The following is a 13,445-nucleotide window of genomic DNA, read 5'->3' as shown; positions in this document are numbered from 1 at the left end:
GGAATTGATTGTTAGTTTGTTGCTTTTACAGTGGGAATGGGTTTCTTTTGGGTGAAGTTTCGTTTTTGTTGAGGTCTTAATTGGGTGATCAAGTTTTGAATGTGACAAATCGCGTCCTGCGCTCAGGTCTCGACACAGACACGATCAACAACATAAACAAAAAAGAGGCGTGACACATTTATTTGTCAAATAATTATACCGAGTTTATTACTTTCACTCTGACCGCATTTACGTAATTCGAAATGTCACAGAATATGGTTTTAACAGGTGAGTCCCGTGAAAATTCGGCTTTTGGTGATGTACGGTGAGTCCACAAAAGAATCGTTTGCCAATCCAGGAACCCTGGACATGCTGCACAGTCTGTACGATTTCAAAGCGACGTACGCGAAGACGCTCAGTTTCCGCACTAACGAGTACTTCATCCTGCACCAGACCAACACCAAGCACAAGAACTGGTGGGAAGTGATCAACGAAGCCGGAGAGATGGGCTTCATCCCGTCGAATTACGTGGAGACCGTCACCGTGAACCCCTCTTTCTACCTGCAGTTCCTCGACACTTGTCTGGACAACTTGAAGGCGCGGCCGGAGAACATGGGCGACCGCCAGGAGGTGGTCGGACGGCTGAAAGACGTGAAGCGGCAGATCGAGCAGCTGCCTGAGTTGCACAGGATCGGGGCCGACGGCGATGACGCCAAGCCGTTACCGTACAAAAACTCGGATGGGCACTTTCAGAGCGTGAAGTCGTCGTCGAGCTCCCACTCGTCGCTGCTCACCGAACTAAAAAACGACGTGATGGAGGAGCCGATCAGGCCCGTCCAGAAAGCGAGCAAAGAGCGCGTGCGGAAGTCCATCGAAAACATCCACGAGGAGGTGAGCTCCGAGGTGTACAACGACCGGAAGAAATCCGACGCCTCGTCCCCCGCCATCACCCACCAGTCCGTCTACGAGCTGGTGGAGAGCGTCCGGATCAACACCCAACTGTCGCACGAGATGTCCCGCGTGGCGGTCGTCACCGTGGTGCAAGGCCTCCACGAGCTCCTCCCCGCCTCGGTGTTCCCCTACCTGAGCACCATCCTCTCCCAAGTACAAACCTCGCTGGTCGTCGACGACGTCCAGATCGACCAAACCCACGACGCCAGCCGCCTCAAGATCATCTTCACCGAGCTGACCTCGTGCAAAGAGGACTCGCAGCAGCGCAGCTGGATGCTCCACGAGGACGAGGACGTCATCAAGGAGTACCTACTGGAGCTCATCTCGATCCTGGTTCGTCGCCGCTCGCCGCTCCACTCCATTCTGATTTGTCGGTTTCAGTCGAACGCGGACGCGAGCATCTCCAGACACGTCATCTCCTCAGATCAGTACCACTGCATCGTGACCTTGATTCAGTTCTACCAGATGGAGATCAGGTGGTCCATCAGGCAGTTGCTCCTGCAGACTTTTGGGGTCCTCTGCAGCCTGGACAAGACGGTTGTCAGCATCATGTTGAACTCGATCCTGCCGGGGGAGCTTGCCAGGTTAAGATTTGCTTGCCAGACGCGATGACTTGACGGGATTACAAAATTACAACACAAACTTTTCAATTAGAGATATCGTTAGTTCGTACCGCGGTTACTGATAAGCGGCACTGCACAAAATTAACGGTTATTTCAAGACACGTATGTGGCGCGTACCGTGCCGCTACAAAAATCAAGAGCGGAGTTTAGAATGACACAGAAAAATTAGCGATCTGTCAGCTGAGTATGATCACGGTATCACACTAGAGCGGAATATGAAATGTCTGTTTCAATGTAACAGTAGAACATTTTCAACTGACGCTCAGCTGTACATGTATTGGTTTTTTGTAATTTAAAAAATTATACATAATTCGGTAAATAAAAGCTGAAAAGCGTGATGTAAATACGCCGTAGTTTTTTCTCGTTGAATATGTAATATTTCGCTTCAAAAAATTCTTATGAAACCGCCATTTTGATTTTGTAAAACAAATAGAAAAATGGTTTCCATAGTGACGGTCTATAGTTTTTAATTCACATCTTATAAATAAAACAAAACTGTCATTTTGTGAAAATACATATATGTAATTCCGTACCACAACAGCTGACGAGCGAGATTTTTTCATGCTGTGCCGCTTGGAGAAATCTAGACTGAAGCTAAAAAATGCGAGCGACATTTGAACCGCATCCGAGCACTCGTTACGGTATTGCACTAGAGCGGAAACAACGAAATATCTACACAACGTGCCGCTACAAAAAATCGTAATTTATATTTGTGGATTATGATAATAAAAATGGGGCACAGCGCCCATATTGTGTACGAAAATATCGCCGCGGGTGTCCCAGCCCATCGCAACAATGTCCGCGAGAACAAATGGTTCCCGAAATTGTACGCGTGGGCGCTGCGCGCACAATAAACATGTTTTGATCAACTCTTCGCAAGATTTACGCTCAAATTTACCAGTTGGCGATGATTTCAAGTGTAAACAACAAGAGATTAAACATTGCGTTTGTCGCAAGAATGCAACGGCGCCGCGCGTTATTATAAATCGGAGGAACCTGTCGTGGGGCCTTGCCAAACCTTGAAATACCTCGTTTTCCTGTTGTTTGCGGAATGGCTACCACTGCGGCTTGGTTTCAGGGACATGATGGCCAACGCCCGCAACATTCCCAAACTAAACTACTCCTCGATCCTGCTCACGATGATATTCTCGATGGGGGAGCCCATGCCCATCACCCACCACGGTAACCCTCCGACCCGCGCCGATCCAATCTAATCGCGAACTTGCAGAGCTCCTCGGGGGCAACTTCTTGTCATTCCTCCTCAACAACGTCGAGTACCCCCCCGACACCGACATCGACGAGCAGATCCCCGACCTGTTCCTCAACTGCATCATCTCCTTCAACCTGCAGTTCCAGGACAGCTCGGACAACCCGGTGTTGAACGCGCTGGAGGAGCGGGACGTCGCCAAGACCTTCACCGAGAAGATCCTCCTGCTGCTGAACCGCGAGCGTGAGTATCGTCGCGTCGAGGTGCGGAGAGAAACCACCACGATGGGCTTGCAGACGATCCCGTCAGGATCTTCGAGCACGAGCCGGAGCCCCCGCACGCGCTCCTCAAGCTCTTCGTGGATTTGCTGAGCCGCAAGACCACCGCGGATCTCTTCTACACCAACGACGTCAAGGTGCTGATCGACATCGTGGTCAGGAATATCGCGGATCTCTCCCCCGGCGACAAGGTACCTAGGCCTCGGCAGCCACGAGCTGGCGCTGTATTGTTTGTTGCAGAGGAGGCAGCAGTACATTGAGTTGTGCAGGAGGGTGATGCGCAACACGAATTACGACGAGCACCGCCACCGCATCGACGACATCCTCAAGAGCTTCACCAGGATCTTCTGCGAAGAGAGCGAGCTCAGCAAATACGACCAAAAACTAGTCCGGGAGATCTCGCACGAGTTCCCACACTTCTTCAAATAATTTTGTGATATTTTTTTTTATTATTATTAAATTTTATTGATGTATTAGATTCTGATTTCGTTCCCGTGTTCGAGAATTGTATGTGATATCCTACCTCAACTAGTCAAGAGTGTTGGCCGGCGTAGGGTCAACAAGCGCTTGTTTTGTGCTGCTGTGCCAAATCGAAAGCTTTAAATGGTGCAGATGTAACAACGACAAGTCAATACGTTTATTTGTTAAATAACTAAAAATATATTGTAATTAAAATAAAGTATAATCTTATGTAACGTTTCGTTCACATTATAGTCTTTGAGTAGATATCTATTATGTAAATACTGGTTGTCCATATTTTAAATTATAATTATTACAAACTGCTCCTCTAAGTATATTTTCCTGTGATCTCTCACTTTCCAATTTTACACTGTACATTCAGTTTCATGTAAATAACATTTTCGTGCTCTTTAAAAACAAAAGACATTCAAAATCACAATAAATAGCAGACAGATCTCTTTGCGTTTGCCGAATATTCTAAATTTTAACGTTTTTTTATTACGTTTCCCTTATCTGGTTGATCTTGGTAAAAAACGCATCATCATTTCAAATGTTTCTTTTGATCCTTCCCAAAAAAATGGAAATGCGTAATAATCTAACGGACATTTGGATTTGGATTGAAAAACTTCCTCCGATGAACTCGACTGTTGCTAATCCGAGGGCATCCGACCGCGTTATCTAAAAATTAAAATTATGTATTCGATACATACTAATTATTTTATTTGCTCACTTGTAGTTCCGAAATTTGCATAATTAGAGTACCGTTACAAATATTAACACTAACACTAGGGAAATGTAATACGTGCTCAAAGTGAAAAGTACATGTCAGGTGGTGTCCAGGCTAATTGGTTAGCACGTAAATCATGGAACCGCCCATGTACTTCTTAACCTAAACGTACTCTACCAGCGGCCCATCATGGACGCGACAAGATGGCGACGAGCACAAGTATATCGGGTTATCTAACTTCAAAAACTCTTGTAATATTTTCAATTTTCTTGGATTGCTATCTAAAAAGGTTAAAAATCGAGTAAAATATAGCCAGGCTGTTTGTATTTTTTTATTAAAAAGTTTTTTGTTAACAAAATTTCTTCACACTAATCAAAATAGCCAAAACTGGTATGTATTTACACATCTACCTGTTTGTTTTCTTTTTAAACAATAAAATGCACTGTATAACGAGTACAATGTTTGCCGCTCGCCTAAACCTCCCCAGTCATCATCTCCATGAACTCTGAAACAGTCACAGTGACCCTCTGGATTGACCTCGCCTCCACTCACCATCAAAATCGACGGTTCCCGAGCCATCAGTGTCGATTTCCTCGATCATCATGTCCAACTCCTTGTCCGTGAGCTGGTCGTCCAGCTCCCTCAAGATCTCGCGAAGACAAGTGGTGGGGATGTATCCGTTGCCCTCCTTGTCGTACAACCTGAACGCCTCCTTCAGCTCCTTTTGCATGGCCTCGTCGTCCTCCTCCACTATGAACTTAGCCGCGAGCGTGACGAACTCCTCGAACTCCAGCCGGCCAGACTCTGCAATTTGGGGTTGAAACGGCGCGCACCACTTTCTACGGTACTCACTGTCGGCGTCGACCTCCTCGATCAGCTCCTCCAGGATTTTCTTGTCGAAGGGCTGCCCCATGAGGCGGAGGATGTCGGAGACCATGTCGGTGGGGATGCTGCCCGACTTCTGGTTGTCGAAGGCTTCGAAAGCCTTGCGCAGGACTGGACAATCATTAATAACGCTCTTGTACGTATATGGAGGCGCGCAAGAATAGAACGCGGTGGCGAAAAAGCGATTTTCCAGATTGGACTGTCACTTGTTATTGTTTGGAAAATTCCACGTGATGTCGTCGCGCCAGTATTTATACAGACGCGACGACCGAATTATCATTTTCTTGCGTTGTGGGTGGAGACATTTTTAAATAGGTTGCACCTGTTGGGAGTGCATCGCGAACGTCACGACGCCTCCAATTTTGGCGTTGTCGGATGGATCGCGGAGTTTGTTAAGCGAGCGAGGGAGTTTTTTGTGTACTTACCGGCGATCTGTTCCGGAGGAAGTTCATCCTAAAATAGAGAAAAAGATTAATCGGAAGGTGCGCACGAATGGACAAGTACCATGTCTGAGTGGGTATGAGTGGGCTTGCGTCTGGACCAAGAGCCTGACAAGAACTAGATGGTTCCCGGACTGTTAATCTGGTTATTATTTTAGAGTTATAGTGGATTTCTAGCGTTTCCCCGTCCCCCTGGTCTTTCAAGTCTTTTGCGGAGTACATTTCGGCCCACACTCGAGCATCCTCCTACCAATCAGCGGCGGCGAGAAAACGGCAGCAAAATCGAGCAACCCGTTCGTATTTTTAGACGTTCAGTTGAAGCAAATGCAGCGGTTGCTGGTCGCGCGGCGGCGTCCTCCAGAGCAGCCGCGCGGCCTCTGGGCGTCTTGCTCGGATGCAGAAACCGGGAGCTCGATCACGCCTCGCACTAAATAAACAAGAAAATGAAAATAGTCGGGGCCTGGAATGGGCACCGGGCCTGCGGTGCGCTTATCACATAAACAATCGGCGATCGGTTGTATTTATAACGTTTGGAAATATTCGGAGCGCTCCCACGCCCCGTGTCGTTCACTCTTCCACATCCGCCCCGAAATAGACTTGTCTTCGCACATCTGGCGCGCCGTATTTCTTTCGCTCGTCCTTTTCCAGATCCCCACGAAACTCTAGCCGCGATCGACGAAATTATTGTGCGGGTGGGGCGCAATTAAAAGTGAAATTTGGCAGCGGCATTGTTTGCGGAGCGAGCATCGGTGCAACGAACGTCCAACGCGTTTGTAATTTATCGCAGGTGCGGAACAACAACAGGTGCGCCTCGTTTCTCACCCTGAAGACATGACAGATCTCTGTCTTTTATCAATGGGGCGGCCTCGGAGCAACTCGAGCGATGATTCGCCGCTTAATTGCCTCAACCCGAGTCCTGACAGATTTCAATGGGGCAAGTTTCCATTGGGGCCCCAAATCGACGCGAGCGCCACCACAACTGTCACACTTGTCAAGCAGTTTTGCTGTCGACTCAGATTTATTCGACTAGCGGTTCAGTTTATTCGTGTGATCTCATAACTTTCTAGTTCACGTAATTAATCTCGATTACACTCGATTCAAATTGAGACTCCTGATTTGGAATTTGGCGTCGGTGCGATCGCAGCGCCACCACAAATGTCATAATCTGTCAAGTGAGTTTGGTCCAAATCTGCTCCGCTAATAATTCGGTTTATTTATTGGTTTTCATGTTCCAACTGGCCGATTTAGATAATTAATTCTAATTACGCCCAATTGAAATTGGGATTCCTGATACGTATTTGTGCCAGCCACATTTCTCAAGCAGTTTTGGTCCCAGTTTCAAATTCGTTCAAGCAACAATTCATCTTATTTATTCGATTTCAAGGTTCCCAACTCGCTGATTTAAATGATTAAGATAAATTACCCTTCAATTGCTTTGAATTTTGCGCCTGGTGCGTACGTGAGCACCATTACAAATGTCACACTTGTCAAGCAGTGTCGGTCCTGGTCCCAAAAAATCAATTTATTTACTACTTTTCAAGATCTCAACTTGCTAACGTAAATAATTAACACCCTCTGCAGCGCCCCCACAAATGTCACAGTTTGTTACGGAATTTTCGTCCAGGTCCAGGCTTAAATTTACTCGACTAGCAATTACAATTAATTAAAAATTGAGATTTATAATTTGGCGTCGGTCATGGGCGTCGGTGCCATTGTAGCGCCATCACAAATGTCACAACCTGTCAAGTAAATTTGGTTCTGGTCCAAATCTTGTCCACAACAATTCGGTTTATTTATTGGGTTTCTTGTTTCAACTGGCTGATTTAGATAATCAACACAGATTACTCATCAATTAATTTGAATTCTGCGCCCAGTTAAATGCAAGCACCATTACAAGTATTACACTTGTCAAGTACATTTGATTCCAACTCAAATTTACTCGACTGTCAAGTGAGTTTGATCCTACTCCACTAATAATTCTGTTTATTTATTGGTTTTCATGTCCCAACTGGCTAATTCAAATAATTAATTTCAATTACGTTCAGTTGAAATTGAGATTTTTGGTACGAATCGACAGTCGCAGTAAATGTCGCACTCGTCAAGCAATTTTTGTCCCAGCTCCAAATTTGCTTAAATAACATCATATTCATCTTATTTCTTCAATTTCGAGACTCCCGACTGGCTAATTTAAATACATAATTAACAAAAATTATCCTTCAGTGAATTTAAACTTTGACTACGAAACGGGCACCATTACAAATGTCACACTTGTCAAGTGGTGTTCGATCTTGTTTCCAATAATAATAAACTCGCTCGACTAACTCAATTTAAGTATTGGTTTTCAAGGTTTTAACTTGGTAATGTAAATAATTAACACCAATAAAGTTGAATTAAATTTGGGTCCCCAATTTAGAATTTTGCGCTTTGCAACGCCAACACAAATGTCACACTTGTCAAGTAATTTTCATCCCGTCTCAGATTTACTCGACTACCAATTCTATTGGTGTATTGCATTCCAAAACACTTCAATTCACATAATTAATCCCAATTATTGGCTAATTTGGATAATTGATCCTAATTAGTAATTACAGCTGAAAATGGAATTCCTGTTTTGAATTTGGCACCAGTGCGCATGCGACTGTCACCATCAAATGTCACACTAACTTGTCAAGTGGATTTTGTCACTGGTTCAAATTTGCTCGACCAACAATAAAGTTTATTCTGTTTCAATGACCCAACTCGCTAATTTCAATAATTATTAATATTCTTTGCACTCGTATGATTTAGATTTTGGCAGCACAACTTCTGCACCGCCACCACAAATGTCACTGTTGTCAAACAATTCAAGTTTTAAATTTTCTCAACAGAATTTATTTATCGGTTTTCAAGGCTCCGACTCGCTAATTCAGTTAATTGACCTCAATCAGGTCCAATTGTGATCGGGATTCCTCTTTTAAACTTGGCGGCGGCGCGCATGCCCGCGCCACCCCCAAATGTCACACTTGTCAAATTGTGTTAGGTTTTGCAGGAGACGGTGCGGTCCTAAATCGGTGAATTCCAATAAGTTTACGACGCGGTCCAGCTATGGTAGATTGCGAAAAGGAGGAGGCCCTAAATCTGGTAATAACTCAATCAATTGTGAAAAGTGAGGTTATGTTAGCGTTTCTCTTAAAGCAAAAGGAATTTGAATGGGTGCTGCACCAAGAGGTGCACAAGGGACTCGAACAGATCCACCAGATCCTCACGGTAAGTTATCGGTCGAGCCCGGAGGTGTACTAAGCGCGAGTTGCAGGAGTGCGCCACCCGCTTCCCGGTGCGCCTGTACGGCCACGACAACTCCAACAAACAGGACAAATTCGTGCTGTCCGTGCCGTCGGACCAAGTGAAATGCGTGGTCACGCTGACCGGAGACAGTATTACGCACGCCGTAAGTCTCGTGTGTCGACTTGTCCGCTTCCTGACCCACTTTGTTCAAGGATATTAATTTCAAAGTGACGCGGCAGACGAACACGACGATCGTCCGTACCACCATACAGAACGACTGCCCCTGGAAGCTGCAGCAGGTGCAGGACGCCGCCAACCACCTCCAGCAGGCCATAAATCACATCGACGACGTGGGCAAGAACTACAAATTCAAGTGAGTCACTTGACTTGTCGCGACATGCTAAAACCCGTTGTCTTGCAGATCGTCGGACGAGGTGTTGCACATGCTGGGCAACATCCTGGGCAGCTTGCAGAGGGGCCGCACCAGTCTGATAGTCCCGAGGAAGCGGGCGATGGACGACCTAATGAGAAGCCTGAATATGGTAAAAGTCGCGTTTTTCACAACAACGCCTCAACTGTTGTGACTTTGCAGAAATCTCTCAACCCAAACCTAAGCGAAGATCTGGCGATTAGCTTCTACATTCAGAGCCACAAATTGATATTTGCCATTTATCAATTGACGAACAACCACGGGACCATGAAGTACGATTCCACCCACGCCGAGAGCTCCGTGCCTTGGCTGAACGAGGTTCTCGTTTTTTTCACAGTCGGCTTACAGTTGTGCCAGCAACTTAAAGATAAGGTCCCACTTGATAGATAACAGCAATTGGCAATCTTTGATTGTTTTTTTTTTACAGATCTGTGTTTTTTCCCAGTATAAGGATTTCACAGTCGGGTCGCGTCCGTCTAGTCCTAGCCAATTATAATCTCACCGCTATCGTTAGTAGAAATTCCAACAAAATTGTAGATAGTATTGATATTGTCAATTTTAATTGATACTTGTATATAGGACCCACCTGGGCGTATTATGGATCTAATTATTATTCTAGAACGTTAACTACATAATATATGTATTTATTTTTTTTAACTGTTTCGTTTTTCAAGTATTTCTTTTGCTCCTCCAAATTCCGAAGACCGGAGGAGTTGGGCGGAGTCGTCGCTTGTACTCTTTGTTATGACTGTTGTAAGTGTAGTTTCTAGTTTTATAAGACAATAATTCCAGTTTGCACTTCAGACTTGACACTTGTATTATTGTAATTGTTGAAAGCAATAAAGTCTTGTTTAATGTTCACCATCTTTGACACGAGCAGCGCCAGCGGCGACACCCTGAACTGATCGCATCGCACGTCAAAATCGACTAACCTAAAAATTCTGATCCCTCAGTTGGAACCAGTGACGTGGAAATTGAATAGACGGAGCATCACCATATAAGGCGTTGATTCCTATATGCAACATTATAAGTAAGGGCAAGTTATGCAGCAATAATAGCAAATCTGTTCTTTATTTGCGTAACATTTATGTGGCAGTTGCGCGGGTTGCGGAGGTATCGTATCTGTTGTTTTTATAAATTGGAAAAAAGAACAATAATCCTTCTATAGATAATATCATTACAAGGATCGGTAATGTTGTTTTTGCTACTTTACCCTCTAACTTATTTTATATTAATCAAACAAATAATTTTTAGTTATACCAAAATTAGACTTCAAAAAACGTTGTATTCAATTCGTTCGTGTGTAAATTGGGTCTTTTTTGGCACTCGTGGGCCTTTAAAACGCTCGTTTCACTCGCATTTTAAACTGGCCCACTCATGCCAAAAAAATCCCAATTTACACACAAATTCGTTAAATTTACTACTATTTAACAAAGGTTGTACTTTTTAAACATCGATAAATTGATTTGGCTTTTGACCGTTTTTATTTAATGTATCTTTTTATTGTATTTTGTTATCCCCATCATTATAAAACTTTCGCAATAGCAACCAGCAATACAATCGGTGGCCATCTTGGTAAGGGCAAAAATGTACAGGTGGGAATCAAAGCGGTGTATCTTACGCTCCGTCTATTCTATTTCCACGTCATTGGTTGGTACAAAACAGTCGTAATCGAGTACAGTGTTTGAATGAACTGAAAAAATTGGTCAACTGCGAGTCCGGACCACTTTATCTCGTGACTTACGTCTACTATGGAGCCGTAATCCACGCGTCCAAATTTGGGCAGATTTAAATATACGGCGTGGACGGAATTTGCCATCAAAATGAGCAAAATCTTTCTGTTTTTTGAGTCCCATAAGTGCCACGGCAAGCTCGCGGCGGCGTCAAAGGTTTGAGCGGTCTAAAAATAACAACCACAAATGTTCTTCACTTTCTAGAAGGCGAAGACGAACAGCGGTCTAGATTCGCCCAAAATGACGGTCGGCTCGACATTCGCGAAGGACCAAGATATGGAGTGGAGTTCGTCGAGTTGCGACTTGATGGCGCTCTCGCACATCCTGGAGGTGAACATTTCGCAAAGTATCTGAAAATGGAGTTGGTAGAGCGTTGAGGTCCTTACGAATAGGATGATGCCCATCATGGGGCCGTAGTTGGCGATCATAGTTTTCCTGTTGGGGCTGTAGAGGATGCAACACACTTGCACGAGGAACAGTGTTACGTTGTAGATCAACACGTAAAGATTGACTCGTTTTACGAATTTGTGGAACGTGAAGTCGATCGACAGTTTTTTTATGTACCACAGAGGGTCGTCTAAAATTTGTAATTTAGCTATTTGAATGAAATAAAGACAAGAGAAGAGAAATACCTTTCATTTGGGTAATCTGAGTGTAGTCTAGGTACTCTAGGCGAGGCATGAGGGATCAAGTCTTGGTTTGATACTATACTACCGTTAGACAGAAACTTACTGAAATACGTCGAAGCTTGCGCCATTTTGTGATAATAAATAATAAATTGTTATGTTAATTCGACCGAATTGGACCATTTTGATCCAATTACAGTTCGACTGGAGTCTCAATAACAGGTCTTTAAGTCTTCTAGGCATTATCATGAATATTAAACATACCAAAGTGAAATAAAACAATAATGTCGCTCCCACAGCAACAAATGGGGTCTATGGCCGGAACTTTCCCTATGCCTGACTTCAACTCATCCTATACAACAACTCACCGCAACTTTCCCTATGCCTGACTTCGACTCATCCTATACAATAACTCACCGCAATTTCGTTCGAATCGGCCACAAACAATTTTTTCGAAAAAACCATGAACCCTTCTATCAAATTTGCACCCGGAAAAAACGTTTAAACGGCCGTAGCTCCCTTATTAAACATAATATGACAATGAATTATACACCGCTGGATTCCTCTTTTCAATGCGCTTCTTTTGAGTCGAAAGAATTTTACCTCGCTTTTTTCGTTTACGAGAAATTCACAAAAAAACAAAAAAACTCATATTTTTGGCTCCCACACCAACAAATGGGGTCTATGGCCGGAACTTTCCCTATGCCTGACTTCAACTCATCCAATACAATAACTCACCGCAATTTCGTTCGAATCGCCCACAAAAATTTTTATAGAAAAAACCATGAACCCCTACCTTCTATCAAATTTGCACCCGGAAAAAACGTTTAAACGGCCGTAGCTCCCTTATTAAACATAATATGACAATGAATTATACATCACTTCAACTCATCCTATACAACAACTCACCGCAATTTCGTTCGAATCGGCCACAAACAATTTTTTCGAAAAAACCATGAACCTTCTATCAAATTTGCACCCGGAAAAAACATTTAAACGGCCGTAGCTCCCTTATTAAACATAATATGACAATGAATTATACACCACTGGATTCCTCTTTTCAATGCGCTTCTTTCGAGTCGAAAAAATTTTACCTCTCTTTTTTCGTTAACGAGAAATTCACAAAAAAAACAAAAAAACTCATATTTGTGCCTATTTTTGGCTCCCACACCAACAAATGGGGTCTATGGACGGAACTTTCCCTATGCCTGACTTCAACTCATCCTATACAATAACTCACCGCAATTTCGTTCGAATCGGCCACAAACAATTTTTTAGAAAAAAACATGAACCCCTACCTTCTATCAAATTTGCACCCGGAAAAAACGTTTAAACGGCCGTAGCTCCCTTATTAAACATAATATGACAATGAATTATACACCACTGGATTCCTCTTTTCAATGCGCTTCTTTTGAGTCGAAAGAATTTTACCTCGCTTTTTTCGTTTACGAGAAATTCACAAAAAACCAAAAAAACTCATATTTTTGGCTCCCACACCAACAAATGGGGTCTATGGCCGGAACTTTCCCTATGCCAGACTTCAACTCATCCTATACAATAACTCACCGCAATTTCGTTCGAATCGGCCACAAACAATTTTTTCGAAAAAACCATGAACCTTCTATCAAATTTGCACCCGGAAAAAACGTTTAAACGGCCGTAGCTCCCTTATTAAACATAATATGACAATGAATTATACACCGCTGGATTCCTCTTTTCAATGCGCTTCTTTTGAGTCGAAAGAATTTTACCTCGCTTTTTTCGTTTACGAGAAATTCACAAAAAAACAAAAAAACTCATATTTTTGGCTCCCACACCAACAAATGGGGTCTATGGCCGGAAC

The 13,445-nt window shown here is 43.7% G+C and overlaps 4 protein-coding genes across 4 annotated transcripts; 2 read left to right on the top strand and 2 right to left on the bottom strand.

Annotated features, from left to right (window-relative positions):
• The first annotated feature begins 93 nt into the window (after nt 1-93).
• Nucleotides 94-3,514, top strand: LOC138127189 (NCK-interacting protein with SH3 domain). Its single transcript, XM_069043074.1, has 7 exons — nt 94-267; nt 338-1,263; nt 1,312-1,514; nt 2,632-2,735; nt 2,782-3,003; nt 3,057-3,229; nt 3,279-3,514. The coding sequence occupies exons 1-7, from the start codon at nt 243-245 to the stop codon at nt 3,465-3,467; spliced, it is 1,842 nt and encodes a 613-aa protein (XP_068899175.1). The 5' UTR covers nt 94-242; the 3' UTR covers nt 3,468-3,514.
• A 1,027-nt stretch (nt 3,515-4,541) lies between these two features.
• Nucleotides 4,542-5,747, bottom strand: TpnC73F (Troponin C at 73F). The gene is made up of 5 exons (XM_069043101.1): nt 5,614-5,747; nt 5,535-5,562; nt 5,077-5,220; nt 4,777-5,028; nt 4,542-4,729 (listed from the first exon to the last, which is right to left on the bottom strand). Exons 1-5 carry the CDS (start codon nt 5,614-5,616, stop codon nt 4,698-4,700), a joined length of 459 nt encoding a protein of 152 aa, XP_068899202.1. The 5' UTR covers nt 5,617-5,747; the 3' UTR covers nt 4,542-4,697.
• A 2,675-nt stretch (nt 5,748-8,422) lies between these two features.
• rogdi (rogdi atypical leucine zipper) lies at nt 8,423-10,102 on the top strand. The gene is made up of 7 exons (XM_069043097.1): nt 8,423-8,669; nt 8,724-8,795; nt 8,842-8,976; nt 9,026-9,186; nt 9,235-9,355; nt 9,406-9,615; nt 9,671-10,102. Exons 1-7 carry the CDS (start codon nt 8,634-8,636, stop codon nt 9,737-9,739), a joined length of 804 nt encoding a protein of 267 aa, XP_068899198.1. The 5' UTR covers nt 8,423-8,633; the 3' UTR covers nt 9,740-10,102.
• A 1,074-nt stretch (nt 10,103-11,176) lies between these two features.
• On the bottom strand, nt 11,177-11,972 carry LOC138126611 (uncharacterized). The gene is made up of 3 exons (XM_069042406.1): nt 11,609-11,972; nt 11,363-11,553; nt 11,177-11,326 (listed from the first exon to the last, which is right to left on the bottom strand). Exons 1-3 carry the CDS (start codon nt 11,655-11,657, stop codon nt 11,177-11,179), a joined length of 390 nt encoding a protein of 129 aa, XP_068898507.1. The 5' UTR covers nt 11,658-11,972.
• Between the last annotated feature and the right edge of the window lie 1,473 nt (nt 11,973-13,445).

Source organism: Tenebrio molitor, chromosome 3 (assembly GCF_963966145.1).
Source record: "Tenebrio molitor chromosome 3, icTenMoli1.1, whole genome shotgun sequence".
Lineage (NCBI taxonomy): Eukaryota > Metazoa > Arthropoda > Insecta > Coleoptera > Tenebrionidae > Tenebrio > Tenebrio molitor.
This window is presented reverse-complemented; position numbering and strand designations above follow the sequence as displayed.